Genomic DNA, 15,499 nt, shown 5'->3' with positions numbered 1-15,499 from the left:
ATCCAGATTCAAATTCCAATGGCTGGAACTCTCCTGTGATCACATGACTGCATTTGGAGCATTTAATAATCAAACCACATTAATGACCATTTGTGATTTACATTTTTTGCTGGAAACTGGTGTTTATTTCTAGTTTCCATCGTATGAGTCCCAGCAACCGATTAAGTCCCACAGAGTTGGCCTTCTCCAGGTCCCGTCAAGCAGACAATGTTGCTTGGCAGCGCCTAGGGGAAGAGTCTTCTCTGTGGGGGGCCCAGCCCTCTGGAATCAGCTCCCCCCAGAGATTCGCACTGCCCCCACCCTTCTTGCCTTCTGTAAGAGTCTTAAGACTCACATATGTCGCCAGGCTTGGGGCAATTATGTCTCAGACCCCTGGCCAATGAAATGAGATATATGTTGTATGACTGAACTGGTATGATTGTTTTAAAATATTGGACTTTTAAACTGTAATTTTAAATTTTATTAGATTTGCCATTGTGTTGTATTGTTATATTATATGCTGTGAGCCGCCCCAAGTCTTCCGAGTAGGGCAGCATTCAAATCAAATCAAATCAAATCTCAAATCAATAAACAAACAAAGAAACAGCCTGTTTATTGACAATGGATCCATTTAACAATCATGGCTTTCGCTTAACAAGCAAAAAAGGTTGTAAAATCAGGCATGGGTATGTGGTATCCCATTGATGACCAGCAAGACTTACAATAATAATTCTAGGCTCATGTCAAAGACTATCTTTACTCTCAGTTATTCCTACCCTGGTCACAGTGTAACCAATTATATGCATTAAATTAAATTACATTTTTGCTCCCTGGCCTGCATCATTATTATTATTATTAGTAGTAGTAGCAGTAGCAGTAGTAGTATTTATTAGATTTGTATGCCGTCCCTCTCCGAAGACTCGGGGCGGCTCACAACACAACAATAACACAATACATTACAAATCTAATAATAAAATGTAAAAATCAATTAAAAACATTAATAAACATAACCAGTATTATAAAATCCCCAACTACACAATCGTACACATTCAACCTAATCCATCATACAACAGAGGTCGGAAAACACAACGAAGGGGGGGAGGTAGTTATCCCCATGCCTGGCGACAAAGGTGAGTCTTCAGCATTTTACGGAAGGTGAGGAGGGTGAGGGCTGTTTGAATCTCTGGAGGTAGTTGATTCCAGAGGGCTGGGGCTGCCAAACAGAAGGCTCTTCCCCTGGGACCCGCCAGCCAACATTGTTTAGTCGACGGGACCCAGAGAAAGCCAACTCTGTAGGACCTAATTGGCCACTGGGATTCGTGCGGCAGAAGGCAGTCCTGGAGGTATTCTGGTCTGATGCCATTGTAGGGCTTTATAAGTTGATAGTTTGGTTCTGGGTTCAATTCAAGGTGCTGATTTTGACCTTTAAATGCTTGTGTGGTATGGTTATTTGAGGGATTACTTCTCTGCAGTTACATACCCATTGCATCAATTCTAGCTCAATGGGAATATTATGGGTCCTTTATGTTATGAAGTTTCATTTGATGGGCCCCAGAAGACAAGCCTTTTTTGTCATTGCACTCACTGCCCCAACCCCCGGTAAAATTGGTCCTGACTCATTGCCTTTCTGGAAATCCCTTAAAACCTGATTTTGTCAGTAGGGTTCGGTGACCCATAGAAATAGGGACTTGGTGAAATGTTGAAGACCTTGCCTGGTGTTGTTAATGTTTATTTTTTAATAACTTTTTAAATGGTTAACTTAAATGGTTTTTAAAACTCTGGTTTTTTGTTTTAATTGTACCTCACTGAAAATTACATCAGTGAAATGGTCAGCTAGATAAATCTGATAAATATTTATAAGTAGGTCAAATATAAGAAATACTGTACTTGATTTTAATTAAGAGGTTTAAGATGGTTGGGCTATGCGTAGAATTATCAAAATTGACAATGGAGATGCAAAATAGGTATGAAACCGACTTCTACAAGGCCTGGGAGAAATGGTATCACTAGCTAAGACAAAAAAACCCTAAACATTATTTAAAAAGTAGATTGTTCAACAACGATTTCATGTACTGGCAACACACCATGAAAAGAAAACAAACATTTCACATAACTTACAAAAGACATTGATCGACATAGCCTTTAGACAAAATAAGAACATTATGAACAAAACCCTAAAATATTGAGTGCACGGACAAGAACTTTCTTGTAAGATAAACACCAACAATATCTACAAAGATTTAACTAACACCATGCAATGAACTAATAAAAATCAAGGGAAATTTACACTAACTACATATTTAAATCAGAGGTCGTATATTTATTTATTTTATTTATTTATTATTTGGATTTGTATGCCGCCCCTCTCCGAAGACTCGGGGCGACTCACAACAAGTAGTACAAATCACAATAATCCAATCAGTTAAAATATTTAAAGCTTTAAAAAACCCCATGTACTAACAGACACACGCACAAGCATTACGGAAGTGCCAGTTAAATAGCCAGCATGTCTTCTCCTTTTCTCATTTTTTTCTCAATCCCCCTTTTCATTTTTCTTTCCCCAAACTTCCCCTTTCTACTATACCTTTTCTATCTTTTAGTTTTCTTCCTTCTCTTTTCTTCTATTTCTGTCATAATACAACATATATGATTGATATGTCATATTTATATTTATCTCTGTTTCATTTTTAACCTATATAAAGATATCCTTTTTTAAAAAAGAAATACTTAGCCATTTCCAAATTACTTCCATTGAATTAAAATAGCAATCTAAACTGCAACTCTCATGTTTTTATATCTCTCTTTTTTTTAGATGTTGAACCAAGCTCTACTCCCAGAGGTGAGCATCAATTATATCTGCTTGCATATTGACTTGTTAGTGTGTTATTGATTAGAAAGATTATCCTACTAAATTCTAATATAATATTCTGTAAAGAATAGCCATCTTAGAAACTATATAATAGAAATAATGACAGTACCGTATCTTCAGTTAAAGCTGAAAAAATATCGAATATTGCCTTTACTAACGTCAAAGTCATTTATGGAATGTTGTTAGTCACGTGTTCCACATGCACTCCAGTCCATCATCACCAGGCTCAAAATTACAAAAACGAATTAAAAGTTGGAGGAACCTAAAGGATTCTTTAAGAAATGTGAAGGAGGTTGAATAAGGAACAAGATTGGAGGTGGAAAAATGGTTCCTGGATTGGCAATGTAGAATATTAAGGAAAAATAGATGAGTGGACCAATAAAAAATAGGCTAAGGATGAAAGTCTTTGGCTAAATGTAGTTAGAGGAGAGGGCCCAAAGAGGAAGTAAAAAGAAAAGCAGAGGAAAATGGAAATGTGGAGTAAACAGAAATAAACTGGTGTTTATTTCTAGTTTCCCCTTTGGGGACTTTCTCCTCATAGTCAAGAAGAGGTTGGCCATCGGGCAGCAAAACACTTAAGAATTTATAGATTCATACCTTTTAAATTTCAGATTTTTTCACAATTCCAAGATGATAGAAGAGTAAAAACCTAAAATCCAGATAACCATGAAATACCACGTAATTCTACAGGAACAGTAAATCTTTCTCTCTTTTTTTCAGTTTGTGGAAAACAAGGCTATTTGAACCGGATTGTAGGGGGTACAGATTCCCGGGACGGAGAATGGCCTTGGCAAGTGAGCATCAAGTTGAATGGGGAACATCACTGTGGTGGTTCTCTTATCACAGATCAGTGGATCCTCACAGCCTCACATTGTTTTAGTCAGTAAGTATGCACTCTACAATCTGCTGGCTATCCTTCAATCATGTTTCTTGGGGAAACAAAATTCTTGGCAGAGTTTCAAATGCAGCTTTCCAAAGTATCCCAGTGCCTTCCCAGCCTGCCTGGGAATTCACAGGCAGTCTTCTAAATCGGACTCCTTATTTAATTTATTTATTATTTATTTATTATTTGGATTTGTATGCCGCCCCTCTCCGAAGACTCGGGGCGGCTCACAGCAAGTAGTACAAATCATAAATAATCCAATCAGTTAAAATATTTAAAGCTTTAAAAAACCCGATATACTAACTAACAGACACACACACAAGCATACCATATATAAATTAAACATGCCCAGGGGGAGATGTTTCAATTCCCCCATGCCTGACGGCAAAGGTGGGTTTTGAGGAGTTTACGGAAGGCAGGAAGAGTAGGGGCAGTTCTGATCTCCGGGGGGGAGTTGGTTCCAGAGAGCTGGTGCCGCCACAGAGAAGGCTCTTCCCCTGGGGCCCGCCAACCAACATTGTTTAGTTGACGGGACCCGGAGAAGGCCCACTCTGTGGGACCTAATCAGTCGCTGGGATTCGTGCGGCAGGAGGCGGTCTCGGAGATATTCTGGCCCAATGCCATGAAGGGCTTTAAAGGTCATGACCAACACTTTGAATTGTGACCGGAAATTGATCGGCAGCCAATGCAGACTGTGGAGTGATGGTGAAACATGGGCATACCTAGGTAAGCCCATGACTGCTCTCGCAGCTGCGTTCTGCACGATCTGAAGTTTCCGAACACTTTTCAAAGGTAGCCCCATGTAGAGAGCATTACAGTAGTCGAACCTCGAGGTGATGAGGACATGAGTGACTGTGAGCAATGAGTCCCGGTCCAAATAGGGCCGCAACTGGTGCACCAGGCGAACCTGGACAAACGCCCCCCTTGCCACAGCTGAGAGATGGTTTTCTAATGTGAGCTGTGGATCGAGGAGGACGCCCAAGTTGCGGACCCTCTCTGAGGGGGTCAATAATTCCCCCCCCCCAGGGTAATGGACGGACAGATGGGATTGTCCTTGGGAGGCAAAACCCACAGCCACTCCGTCTTATCCGGGTTGAGTTTGAGTCTGTTGACACCCATCCAGGCCCCAACAGCCTCCAGGCACCGGCACATCACTTAATAATGGTTATAAGCCATACATGGTAGTCTAACTCTAAACTAAGAAACAAACACTGTGTAGATCTAAAACTACTTTTGATTAGAACTATACTAATAGAATGTTACCAGTTCTGGATGTGCTCCCCTTCCTCACTCTTTTACCTTCAGGTCAATGATGGGAGCTAATATGAGCTAATATGAGCTATTTTCATACATCCCCTTTTTGACCTAGGCTGAAGCTTGTTTATCTGATCACTGCATTGGTAATGGAACTTTTTTCTGTTCTTCAAGACCATCCTTTATATTCACTACAATCCCGGCCATTAAGGAAAACAAAGACTGCATTTTTTCCTATATTTTGTAGGGTAGGTGCTTCCAGTCAGTCTTCACACTTATTGACTGCCTGGACAAGTTCTTGCATTTTTCATAATGTTATTACAGCAATAATATTAACTATAAAGATAAAAGTGCCCTCGAACTGCAGATGTAGGAAAAACTAAATAAGCAATTAGCCACTGTTCTGATATTTTTTAGCGTCTCAGAAAAATCTGAGGTTTCATGTGATCTTTTTCCCAAGAACCATCAAGCAAGCCTCATCCTGCCTAGCTTCTAAGCCCAGAAAAATTCAGTAACATGGTGAACCTGAAAAATTAAATGACTTGATATCAACCTGCATTTGAATCAGTTTGAGGTGAAACTGAAAATTTGATCATGACTAATTTAACTTCACAGTTGAAGATACAACTTAAAAAAGACTTTTACTACTTATTTTTTGCAGTCTTTGGAGTATGTTTTAAAGAATATTTTCATTTTCCCCACTGATTTTGTTGTTCTTTATTTCTAAGGATTTTTTTAAAAAATAAGAAAAATATTAATTATAAAAGCATAAATCCTGTTGATTAATAATAGAAACTTCCTTCAGGATATTTGGATTATAGAGAAGAGAGATTGTCCTCCTGTTGCAAAATAGATTAATTCCTCATTTGATATGTCCCCCTGGTTCAGCAGTGGCACAGTGGCTCAGTGGGCTTGTCAATCAGAAAGGTCAGTAGTTCGGTGGTTTGAATCCCTAGCACTGCGTAACAGCGTGAGCTCCCGTTACTTGTCCCAGCTTCTGCCAACCTAGCAGTTTGACAACATGTAAAAATGTAAGCAGAAAAATAGGGATCACCTTTGATGAGAAGATAACAGCATTCTGTGCGCCCTTGATGTTTAGTCATGCCAGCCACATGACCGCGGAGGCGTCTTCAGACAGCGCTAGCTCTTCAGCTTTGAAACGAAGATGAGCACTGCCCCTTAGAGTTGTGCAAGGGATACCTATACTTTATACTTGGTCCAGTCAGTAGAGTGTATGTTGTGTTTCCCAATACATAACCTATTTTCCCAATGGGGTGTTCAGTTTGGGGGGGTTTCATGTTCTAGCTATTTTTCCATTCATCCCAGTTAAAGCTACAAATCTGACATATTCCGAGCAAGAATCAACCAATTGAGTCAGAAAGTGTCAGCCATGCGTGCTAGAGTGGGAGGGAGGGGAGAAAAGGAGAGAGAAAGATAGAGGAAGGGAGAGAAAGAGGGGGGAGAGAGAGATTAAAAAACAATGAAGGGTCTCTTTTGTACTTTGGTTCAGTGCTCATCTTATTTTGCACCAAAAATAATTCCATTTGTCATATATAGTCTTCTTTTTTCTCACTTTGTGCCTCTCAGGATCAACAATCCTTCTAATTTTACTGTGCTAGTTGGAGCACTGAAGCTTTCTGACCCAGGGCCTCATTCAATCATAGCGTCTGTGAAGCGCATTATTCTCAATCCCACTTATGAAGGGAATTCAAGAATTGGAGACATTGCCCTCATCCAACTGGAGCAGCGACTGCCTCTTAGCCAACAGATCAGCCCAATCTGTGTCCCTGGCGCCAGCATCAACTTCCAACCAGGACAGAAGTGTTGGGTCACTGGCTGGGGGAACATCCGAAGCAAAGGTAGGTGTTGAATATGATAATGGGGAGGGGAAACCTGGGAGAAAGGTTTCCCTCTGGTCCATCTTTTAGGTGGGAAATAACTGGTAAGTTTAAATTGATCGGTGCTCAATACAGGTGGGAAATTCAAGGGCTCTGAGTGGCTGAGCTGTCAGACTGCTGCTCCCTTTAAATGAGGGAACTGCCGGACAGCTCTGCATTCACCTTCTCTCATATTGTGCCAGGATGCCAAATAAAAGAGCTGTTATTCAGCTGAGAGCCCCTTCATTCGACGCATACTTAGGAGTACGTATGGAAAGACAAATGAAACTACAGAATTTTAACTACTACTAGGGTAATTCCCAGAGTCCCTATGGAGTTGGGTGGCATAGGACATATATATATATAAATATAAATATATATTATATAATTTATATATATATATATATATAAATTGTCTACAAAAACATACACACACACATAATAATAATAATTTAATAATTTATTATAAATATATATTATATAATTTATGTATACATATCATAGAGAATATTAATTTAACTTTATGTTATACAATAATTTTATATGTGTGTGTGGATGTGGATGTGCATTGTGTATGTAGTACATCACAAGGTTATTGAGTAGCCATTATTTAACATTTTAAAACGTTTGCCCTGACAATTTGTTTTCTTCACCTAATATCTGACAAGAGCCCAAAGGCTACATATACAAAATTTTGTTGCAAAAATCTTTTTTATCCATCCAGAGTTACTGTATACAGAGGATAGTAAAGTTTTTTAAAGCAAGAATTAAGAACAGATTAAGTATATAAGAATCAGACGTAAAAACGTTCTAGTGGTTCCTTTAAATGAAATCTCTTCATTTACTCCCTTTGCAGAAGGACGGCAGAACTCTGATATACTACAAAAGCTAGAAATTCCCATAATCAGCACAAAAAAATGCAACTATCTCTACCGCCAGGACTCTAGACAGCCCAGGGCCTCAAGACAAATTAAAGAAGATATGATATGTGCTGGCTATGCTGCTGGACAACAGGATGCTTGCCAGGTTAAGATTTTGCTGGATTCAAATTAATTACATGTATATTATAAAATTAATTAGAATATACATGTACAGAGATTTGGGCAGCTTCTTTATTTGCTATCAATGTTTAATTCCAGAATAATTCTAGTAAGGATAGTTGGGCTGCAAAACTTTGTATAATCACCATACAATAGCCAAGATTATCTTTGCTATCTTCAGGTAATTATCTGGATTTTTGAAGTCTAAATATGGAATCTTTGCTCCTTGTAATCTGAAAGGCACACACACACATATGCAAATATAAAAAGAACATTTTCATCTCACTTTTATATGTATTTTTAACAGGATAGTAAAGATGAAAGCTGGATTACATTTTGGTCCATATTTCATATTCCATGCTAATGATAAGATGTAGGCCAGTAATGGTTAGGTCAACCTGGGTTACAATGTAGTAAAGGTACTTTTTCAAAAGGCAACTGGACTTAGGTTTTTCTTGAAGACCTTTCACTTCTCATCAAAGAAGCTTCCTCGATTCTGAGTGAATGGTGGTGGATGGAATGGTTTATATCCCTTGCCCTTATCTGGTCATTAGCACTCTTTCTGGGAGTTGTTCACAAATGTGGAGATTTATCTCTGCCCTCAGGATCATCTGAATAATGCAATTGGGTGTGGAACATTCTTGAACCTGCTGAAAGGATTGTGTGATTGCATAATTCAGGTTAGCCTGAGGACACAGATAAATTTCCAAGACTCTCATAAAGACTGCTAATGCCAGATGACTGTAAGAAATACACATCTTTCCATGCTCTACAATTCAGTCAGAACCAAAGAAGCTTCTTAGAGGAGAAGTGAAATGTCTTTAAAAAAAACAAAGTCCAGTTGCCTTTTGAAAAAGCATGACCCGGATGACTGAGGATCTCCATTGGACCTTGCTACAATGTTTATGTAGCATGTTTTTGAAGTGGGCATCATGCTTTTGCAGAAACTACTAGGACTATTAAAATGGAATTTATGATTTATTACATTTTTGAAAAATAGAAATAGGGCCAAATTTGAACTCCTGTAGATTAATAGACTTCTTCAACTTCAGGTAACCCTATTTCAGTGCAACTCTCAAAGTAGCAGAAACCATTTATCTCTGCTGTATTTCAGTAACATACCCCTCCCTGTTCTTCATCGTGCAGCATTTATAATAAGCATTTGTTTATTTATTTGTGTTTGTTTGTTTTGTCACATGCGTATTGGTGGTATACAAAGATATATATTTGCTTCCATCATTGCCAATATTTTTCTTTCAATGCTGCTCTTTTGGCACAGGGTGATTCAGGTGGTCCACTGGCCTGCCGGGTGGAAGATTTTTGGCTTATTGCCGGAGTAGTGAGCTGGGGAGATGGATGTGCCCAGAAGAACCGTCCTGGAGTTTATGCAAGAGTGCCATACTACCAACAATGGATCCAAACTCATATACCAGAGCTCAGGAACACCCATTGGTCCAGAGTAAACAACAATAGCACCAGTGATGGTGTCTCTACTGGAAGTTTCAATTTCATCTCCATCTTTGCTGCCACTATTGTTTTGCTGCTATTATCTCAGCAGACTTTTTAAAGGAGAGAAGGCAGTGCTTTCTCCTAGGAAGCTATTTCCGATTATTTTTTTTAATCCTACATTTTGGAAGAAAACTGAAATTGTCAGAATTGTCAATGAGGAAACAAAGGATTTAATTTTTTTTCCTTCCTTACTGTGAGAAAGAATTCACTTCAGCATGCCACTTTTGGTATGATACTCATGAAATTGATGGGTCTTCAGGAGCATTTCCTTACCCTCCTTGCTCTCACCATCCCCATTTCTCATGGATTGAATTCTCCACTCCAGAAATAGTACTTGAAGTAGAGTATTGGAACAGAGGAACCCACAACCTTTCCAGTTCCTAGAACAGATTCAGTGGTAGACATGGGAACATGTGTGGCATTTGTTATATTATGACTCATTTGTTTGGTATATATCCATCCAAGAACTGCATTTCATATTTAGTCAACTTAATAAATGATTTTGTTATAATAAATGCTGTAATTGCTGCAGGGAATGAGATCCAGCCTATAGCCCCTACTCTCTCCCCTTCTGTTTAACATTTATATGAGGTCACTAGGTGTGGTGGTCCATCAGTTTGGGGAGGTTGAGATATCATCATTATGCAGAAGACATCCAGCTTTATATCTCTACCTCAACCCCTTATTGACATCCTTTCTAGTATCTAGAAGTTTTTGGAAATGGATGAAGTAAAACAGACTGTGAATCAGCCTTAGCAATTGGGCTGTTGGTATAACCCTCAGGAGAAAAAGTTCTTCCATCTTTAGTTCTGGATGGGGTCACAGTAGTCCAGACAGATCTGCAATCTGCTGCTCCTCCTAAACTGATGGATCATTTCAAAGAGCAGGTAGTAGCCATGGTTAGAATAGCCTTTGCACACTGTCAGGTTGTACATCAGTTGCAACCACTTCTAGATCAGGAGGTCTTGCTCACAATTAGTCAAGTCCTTGTAATCTTTTGTTTACACTGCTGCAATACACTCTACATGGGTTTTTCCCAAAGAGGACTCAGAAAGTTCAACTGATGCAGAATATGTTTGTGCAGTTACTAAATAAAGCATACATAACATCACTACTGTGTGAACTGCATTGGTTAGCACTATTTTTATAGGTGCCATTGAAGGCACTAGCTGCACCTTGAAAACCCTTCATGGCTTGGGACCACGTTATCAGAGGGCCTACCTTTTTCCAAGGGTGTCTACCTATCCAATTCGATCTAGTAGATTGGGTATGCTGCAGATACACAATCAGTTAGAAGATGTCAGCTGGCAGGGATTAGAAGATGGGTCTTTTCTGCAGTAAGATGGGTCTTCCCTTGGAAATTAGAATGCCCCCAACCTTGTTAGCCTTTTTAAGGCTTTTAAAACCTGATGGAATTCCCAAGCCTAAGGCACTGAATGTGTTAAGGTCCTTATTGCCTGGCTTAATTATTAACTGACCAAGTATCTCAGCTGCTGCACATACAGTATTTATTTTGGGTGTGTTTTTTAATAGTTATTGTTTTAGAATGTTTTTATTGTTTTAATTGTAGCATTTTTAATTGTAAACCACACAAAGTCATTGCCTGAGATGGGTGATTTGAATGAATGAATGAATGAATGAATGAATGAATGAATGAATGAATGAATGAGGGAAGGAAGGAAGGAAGGAATACTACCAGACTATTCAGTGGGATATGACACTTGAAAACAGATGCATATATAGTGCAACTCAAGAGGATTTGATAAGTGAAGCAAGAAAAGCAATTAACTTTTCTTTTACTGTTCTGTTTTGCACACCTTTTTCCTCATGTGACAGTTCTACCTAGTCACTCTCTAAGAATCTAGATGGCCAGGCAAACTATGAGCATCACACTTTTTATGGACCTTCTTGTGAGAAGACCATAGCAACTACCTATGCAGCAGCACACGTAACAGGAAGTAATAAAGGAGAATGTTTGTAGATTAGGATTTAAGTGAAGGGTCCTTGATACTCTCTGAGCTTGATTGCCTTTTTGCAGATGATTCATTGCTCAGATTAAGCAACATCACCAGTGCTGGTGAGAGCACTGGATAGGAGGAGACCCTTTGCACACTTACACTTGTACACTTCCTGGAGGCCTGCTCACAGTGATTCATGTCCTTGTAACCTTTTGTTTAGATTACTGCAATGCACTCTACCCCAAAGAGCATTCAAGAGGAAATATTTCATTTCTCTTACTGGTACGGATGGTTTTGCTTTGCAGTTATGACAGTGAAATAAGGTATCTTATTGCCAAAGATGCTGCAGTACCTTTGTTTACTTGTGAGAATCACCCAGCATCTTGGGGAAGAAATTTAGATTAGAAAGTCAATGCAGAGGGGGGGAAAGGATACATTCCAAGGCACCTTTAAGAATAGGAGAAATCCAACAGAAAATTCCATTCAAAAATTTCCCAAAATTGTTAGTGATTTAAAACCATATTAGGCAGAAGATTGATCAACATCTATTAGTACTAGTAGCACACTGGTTTGTTTTTCTTTTTTTTAAAAAAACCCATTAAATTATGTTGCTAGAATCAAGAATGTTGAAACAGAAGTAGAATTTAATGTGTGAAAGGATTGATGTAAATGTGCTCAGGAAATTTTTATTCCAACATTTTATACCATATATGGCCATTCATTATGTTTGTCCATCTACCTCATTTTTGCACTTCCCAGAATCCTTAGGATGTTTCCATTAAAAAGTGCTAGTAAAAAACACTGAATTCCAAATGTTCTTGGAGCTGTGTTCGTGTGTATTAATTACAGGGGAAAGCAAGAAGTCCTTAGAACAATGATTCTCAACGTTAGCAATTGGAAAATTGTTCATAGCTGGTTGGGAAATTCTGAAAGTTGAAATCCACACATATTGAAACTGCCAAGGTTGAAAAACACTGCCTTGGAACATCAAAATAGAAGCAGTGTTTTTCTGGATAGAATTCCTGGTCCACCCAATCTAGCAGTCTGTTCTCATGGTAGCAATTGCACAAGGAGGCTCAGTCATTTCCCACAGATAATCTTCAAAGCGGTCCCACTGCCATGCTAAAAAGCCACTGATCTCCATGACACTCATTAATTTATCCAATCTCTTTTTGAATCAGCCAAATTGATAGCCAGCACCACATCTTATTCTTGCTTAAAATTTAAAAAAATTTGAACAAATCTGACAGTTTGAACAAATAACAAGGCACAGCTACTCCATTCCTTATTTTGAGACTCCACACTACAGTTATTAAGCATTATAATTCACACTTTGCTTAAATGACAGTTTGCCTACTCCTGCTTTAAATACTCTCTACTTTTAAAACTGGAGAGGGAGAGATTGCTTCTTTTAAAACAAAATTGCTGCTGGCACCAACGTTCTTAGAAAAGTTATTTCATGAAATGGCTTTAAGGTTTACTAAATGTACAGCATGGTGCTATGTATTTCAGACTTATTTATTGTTTGCAGTATATAAGGTAGATGGGTTTTTCTAAGACATATATTGTTTCTCAGCCACATTCTCCCACTTACTTACTTACTTACTTACTTACTTACTTACTTACTTACTTACTTACTTACTTACTTACTTACTTACCTACCTATGGCCTACCTGCCTGCCTGCCTTCAATTTCTTCTTACCGCCTACCAGGGTGGGTTGCTACTGGTGTGGTAGGCAGCTGAGCACTGGTAGTGGCTGCCAGATTGTTCAATTTGTGAGATTTCAGTGACCTTTTTGCTTCTGCGCTTAGGTCTCCTCCTGAGATTTCAGTGTGTTTTTGCTTATTGCATATGTGCTATGCATGCATAGCATACTTGCAACTCTTCATGATGCAGTGCACCAGTAGCAGCAGGTAAGGCCAATCCACCCCTGCCTCCTACCTACCTTTGTATCATCCTACTTCCTTCCCAAAAAAACCTCCTTGAACTTGGATACTCAGATAGAACATGACTCAGATAGAACATGATTTGAAATAACTCTTCTTTGGGGTGACCCAAATATGGGAATGGGAATAATGCCACTCTGCTAGCTGTTATTGCCTAATAGTTTCAAGTGGTGAGAGTTGAAAACAGGCTTACGACAATCTCCTGAAAAATATTGTGCTTGCTATTCTGTGTTTAAATATACAGAAAGTTAAACTCATCACCCATCCACATAATTTCAATACCCGCCCGTTCTCACTTCCTCACTGTTTTTCTCTTTCATTCAATCCAACTAGTGTCCTTTTACAGTCTAACAATAGGAATCATTAATCTTCAGATTTGGGTGTGATAGCAGCTTTTGGGTGTAAAGTTGAAACTGGTCTAACAGGATGGAACTCAGTTGCTGTTCATGAGTCTTCTGCCATTTTTTAATGCAAAAACCGCCTGCTGAAACTACTGACTTATGAATAATATCTACCACTATGCCATAATTTGCAGTGCTTGAAAAATGACACAAAATTTAAATCACCTTTCTTTTCTCCTAAGTACAGTGGTACCTCGAGATACGAGTTTAATTCGTTCCTGACCTGGGCTCTTAAGTCGAGCAGCTCTTATCTCGAACGACTTTTCCCCATAGGAATTAATGTAAATAATTTAAATTGGTTCCAGCCCTCAAAAAACTCACAAAGTTAGTCTAAATTATGCAGAAAGACAAGTTTTTAATGAAGAAATGTACATGTACATATAAATGAATAATGAAGTTTCTTTCACTTAACTTGTAAACTTCCTTAAACTTTTAAATTTACATATGTTCAACTTCTCTGCCACCCAATCCTGTAGGACAGAGGTCCCCAACCCTTTTTGCACCACGGACCGGCTTTAAGCGATCAAGAGAGGAATGGGATAAATGAATGGACGGAGGGTGGGAAGGAAGGAAGGAAAGAGGGAAGGGACAGGAACAGAGGAAGGAAGCAAGGAAACTTATGAAAGGGGAGAGTAAGAGAGGAATGAGTGAAGGGAGGGAGGGAAGAAGGTGGGAAGGAGAAAGAAAAGAAGAAATAGAGGAAGGGAAGGTAAAAGAGAGAAAGAAAAAGAGCTAACTTCCGCGTTCAGCTTCAGGAGACAGCTGCGAAGCCGCGTGCGTGTTTTAAAAGGTTGCAGCCAGCCTGGGGGGCTCGGGGGGGTGCTGGCAAGCCCCCCAGGCTGGCTGCAAGCACCCCCGAGCCCCCCAGGCCGGCTGCAACCTTTTAAAACACGTGCGCCGCTTCGCAGCTGTCTCCTGAAGCCGAACGCGGAAGTTAGCGTTCGGCTTCAGGAGACAGCTCCTTGGCGCTTGTATCTCGAATTTGGGCTTGTAAGTAGAACAAAAATATCTCTCCCCTCCCAGCTCTTATCTCGAGTTGCTCTTAAGTAGAGCAGCTCTTATGTCGGGGTTCCACTGTACAGCCATTCATTTCACCCAGAGTTATTTTTGTCTATCTCTGAGCAGTGGAAAGAGGGTTATATACTCTAAAGCAGTGTTTCCCAACCTTGGCAACCTGAAGATATTTGGACTTCAACTCCCAGAATTCCCCAGCCAGTGAATGCTGGCTGGGGAATTCTGGGAGTTGAAATCCAGATATCTTCAAGTTGGCAAGGTTGGGAAACACTGCTCTAAAGGAACAAGGCTGAAATACTCCAAAGGAACAAGGCTAGAATTTTAGATCCTCCTTTTTGTGGAGTCTGAGTGTGGCCATTTTCTTTCAGACGTTTCATTACCAGATTAGGTAGCATATTCAGTGAAATGAGCATGAAAGATGTTACCTGGTCTAGTAATAAAACATCTACAAGCAAACAAAATACCAGAGTTAGGAGGGACCTTGGAGGTCTTCTAGTCCAACTCACGGCTCAGGCAGAAAAAATAATACCATTTCAGACAAATGATTGTCTAATCTCTTCTTTAAAACTTGTAGTGTTTGAAAATTCACAACTTGTGGAGGCAAGTGGATCCACTGATTAATTATTCTAACATCCACTGATTAATTAGTCTAAGAAATTTCTTACTTCTAGTTTGCTTCTATCCTTGATCAGTTTTCATCCATTCTCTTTTGTCCTGCATTGCCAACATCCAAACTCAGATGGCACCAAGTCTCTACAGTTCAACTTT

General features: G+C 39.3%; 1 protein-coding gene across 1 annotated transcript in view; it reads left to right on the top strand.

The window, feature by feature from the left end:
* The window catches only part of LOC139155274 (serine protease 27-like), a 38,947-nt gene extending 29,478 nt beyond the window's left edge, over positions 1–9,469 (top strand). Inside the window, exons 2-6 of the mRNA XM_070730396.1 lie at positions 2,792–2,818; positions 3,569–3,731; positions 6,573–6,844; positions 7,719–7,888; positions 9,182–9,469. Coding sequence (XP_070586497.1) covers positions 2,792–2,818; positions 3,569–3,731; positions 6,573–6,844; positions 7,719–7,888; positions 9,182–9,469 — 920 coding nt within the window. The remainder of the gene's footprint in view (positions 1–2,791; positions 2,819–3,568; positions 3,732–6,572; positions 6,845–7,718; positions 7,889–9,181) is intronic.
* The last annotated feature ends 6,030 nt before the right edge of the window (positions 9,470–15,499 follow it).

This window comes from Erythrolamprus reginae, unplaced genomic scaffold (genome assembly GCF_031021105.1).
Source record: "Erythrolamprus reginae isolate rEryReg1 unplaced genomic scaffold, rEryReg1.hap1 H_1, whole genome shotgun sequence".
NCBI lineage: Eukaryota > Metazoa > Chordata > Lepidosauria > Squamata > Dipsadidae > Erythrolamprus > Erythrolamprus reginae.
Note: the sequence above shows the minus strand (reverse complement) of the source record. Positions and strands in the feature narration are given on the sequence as shown.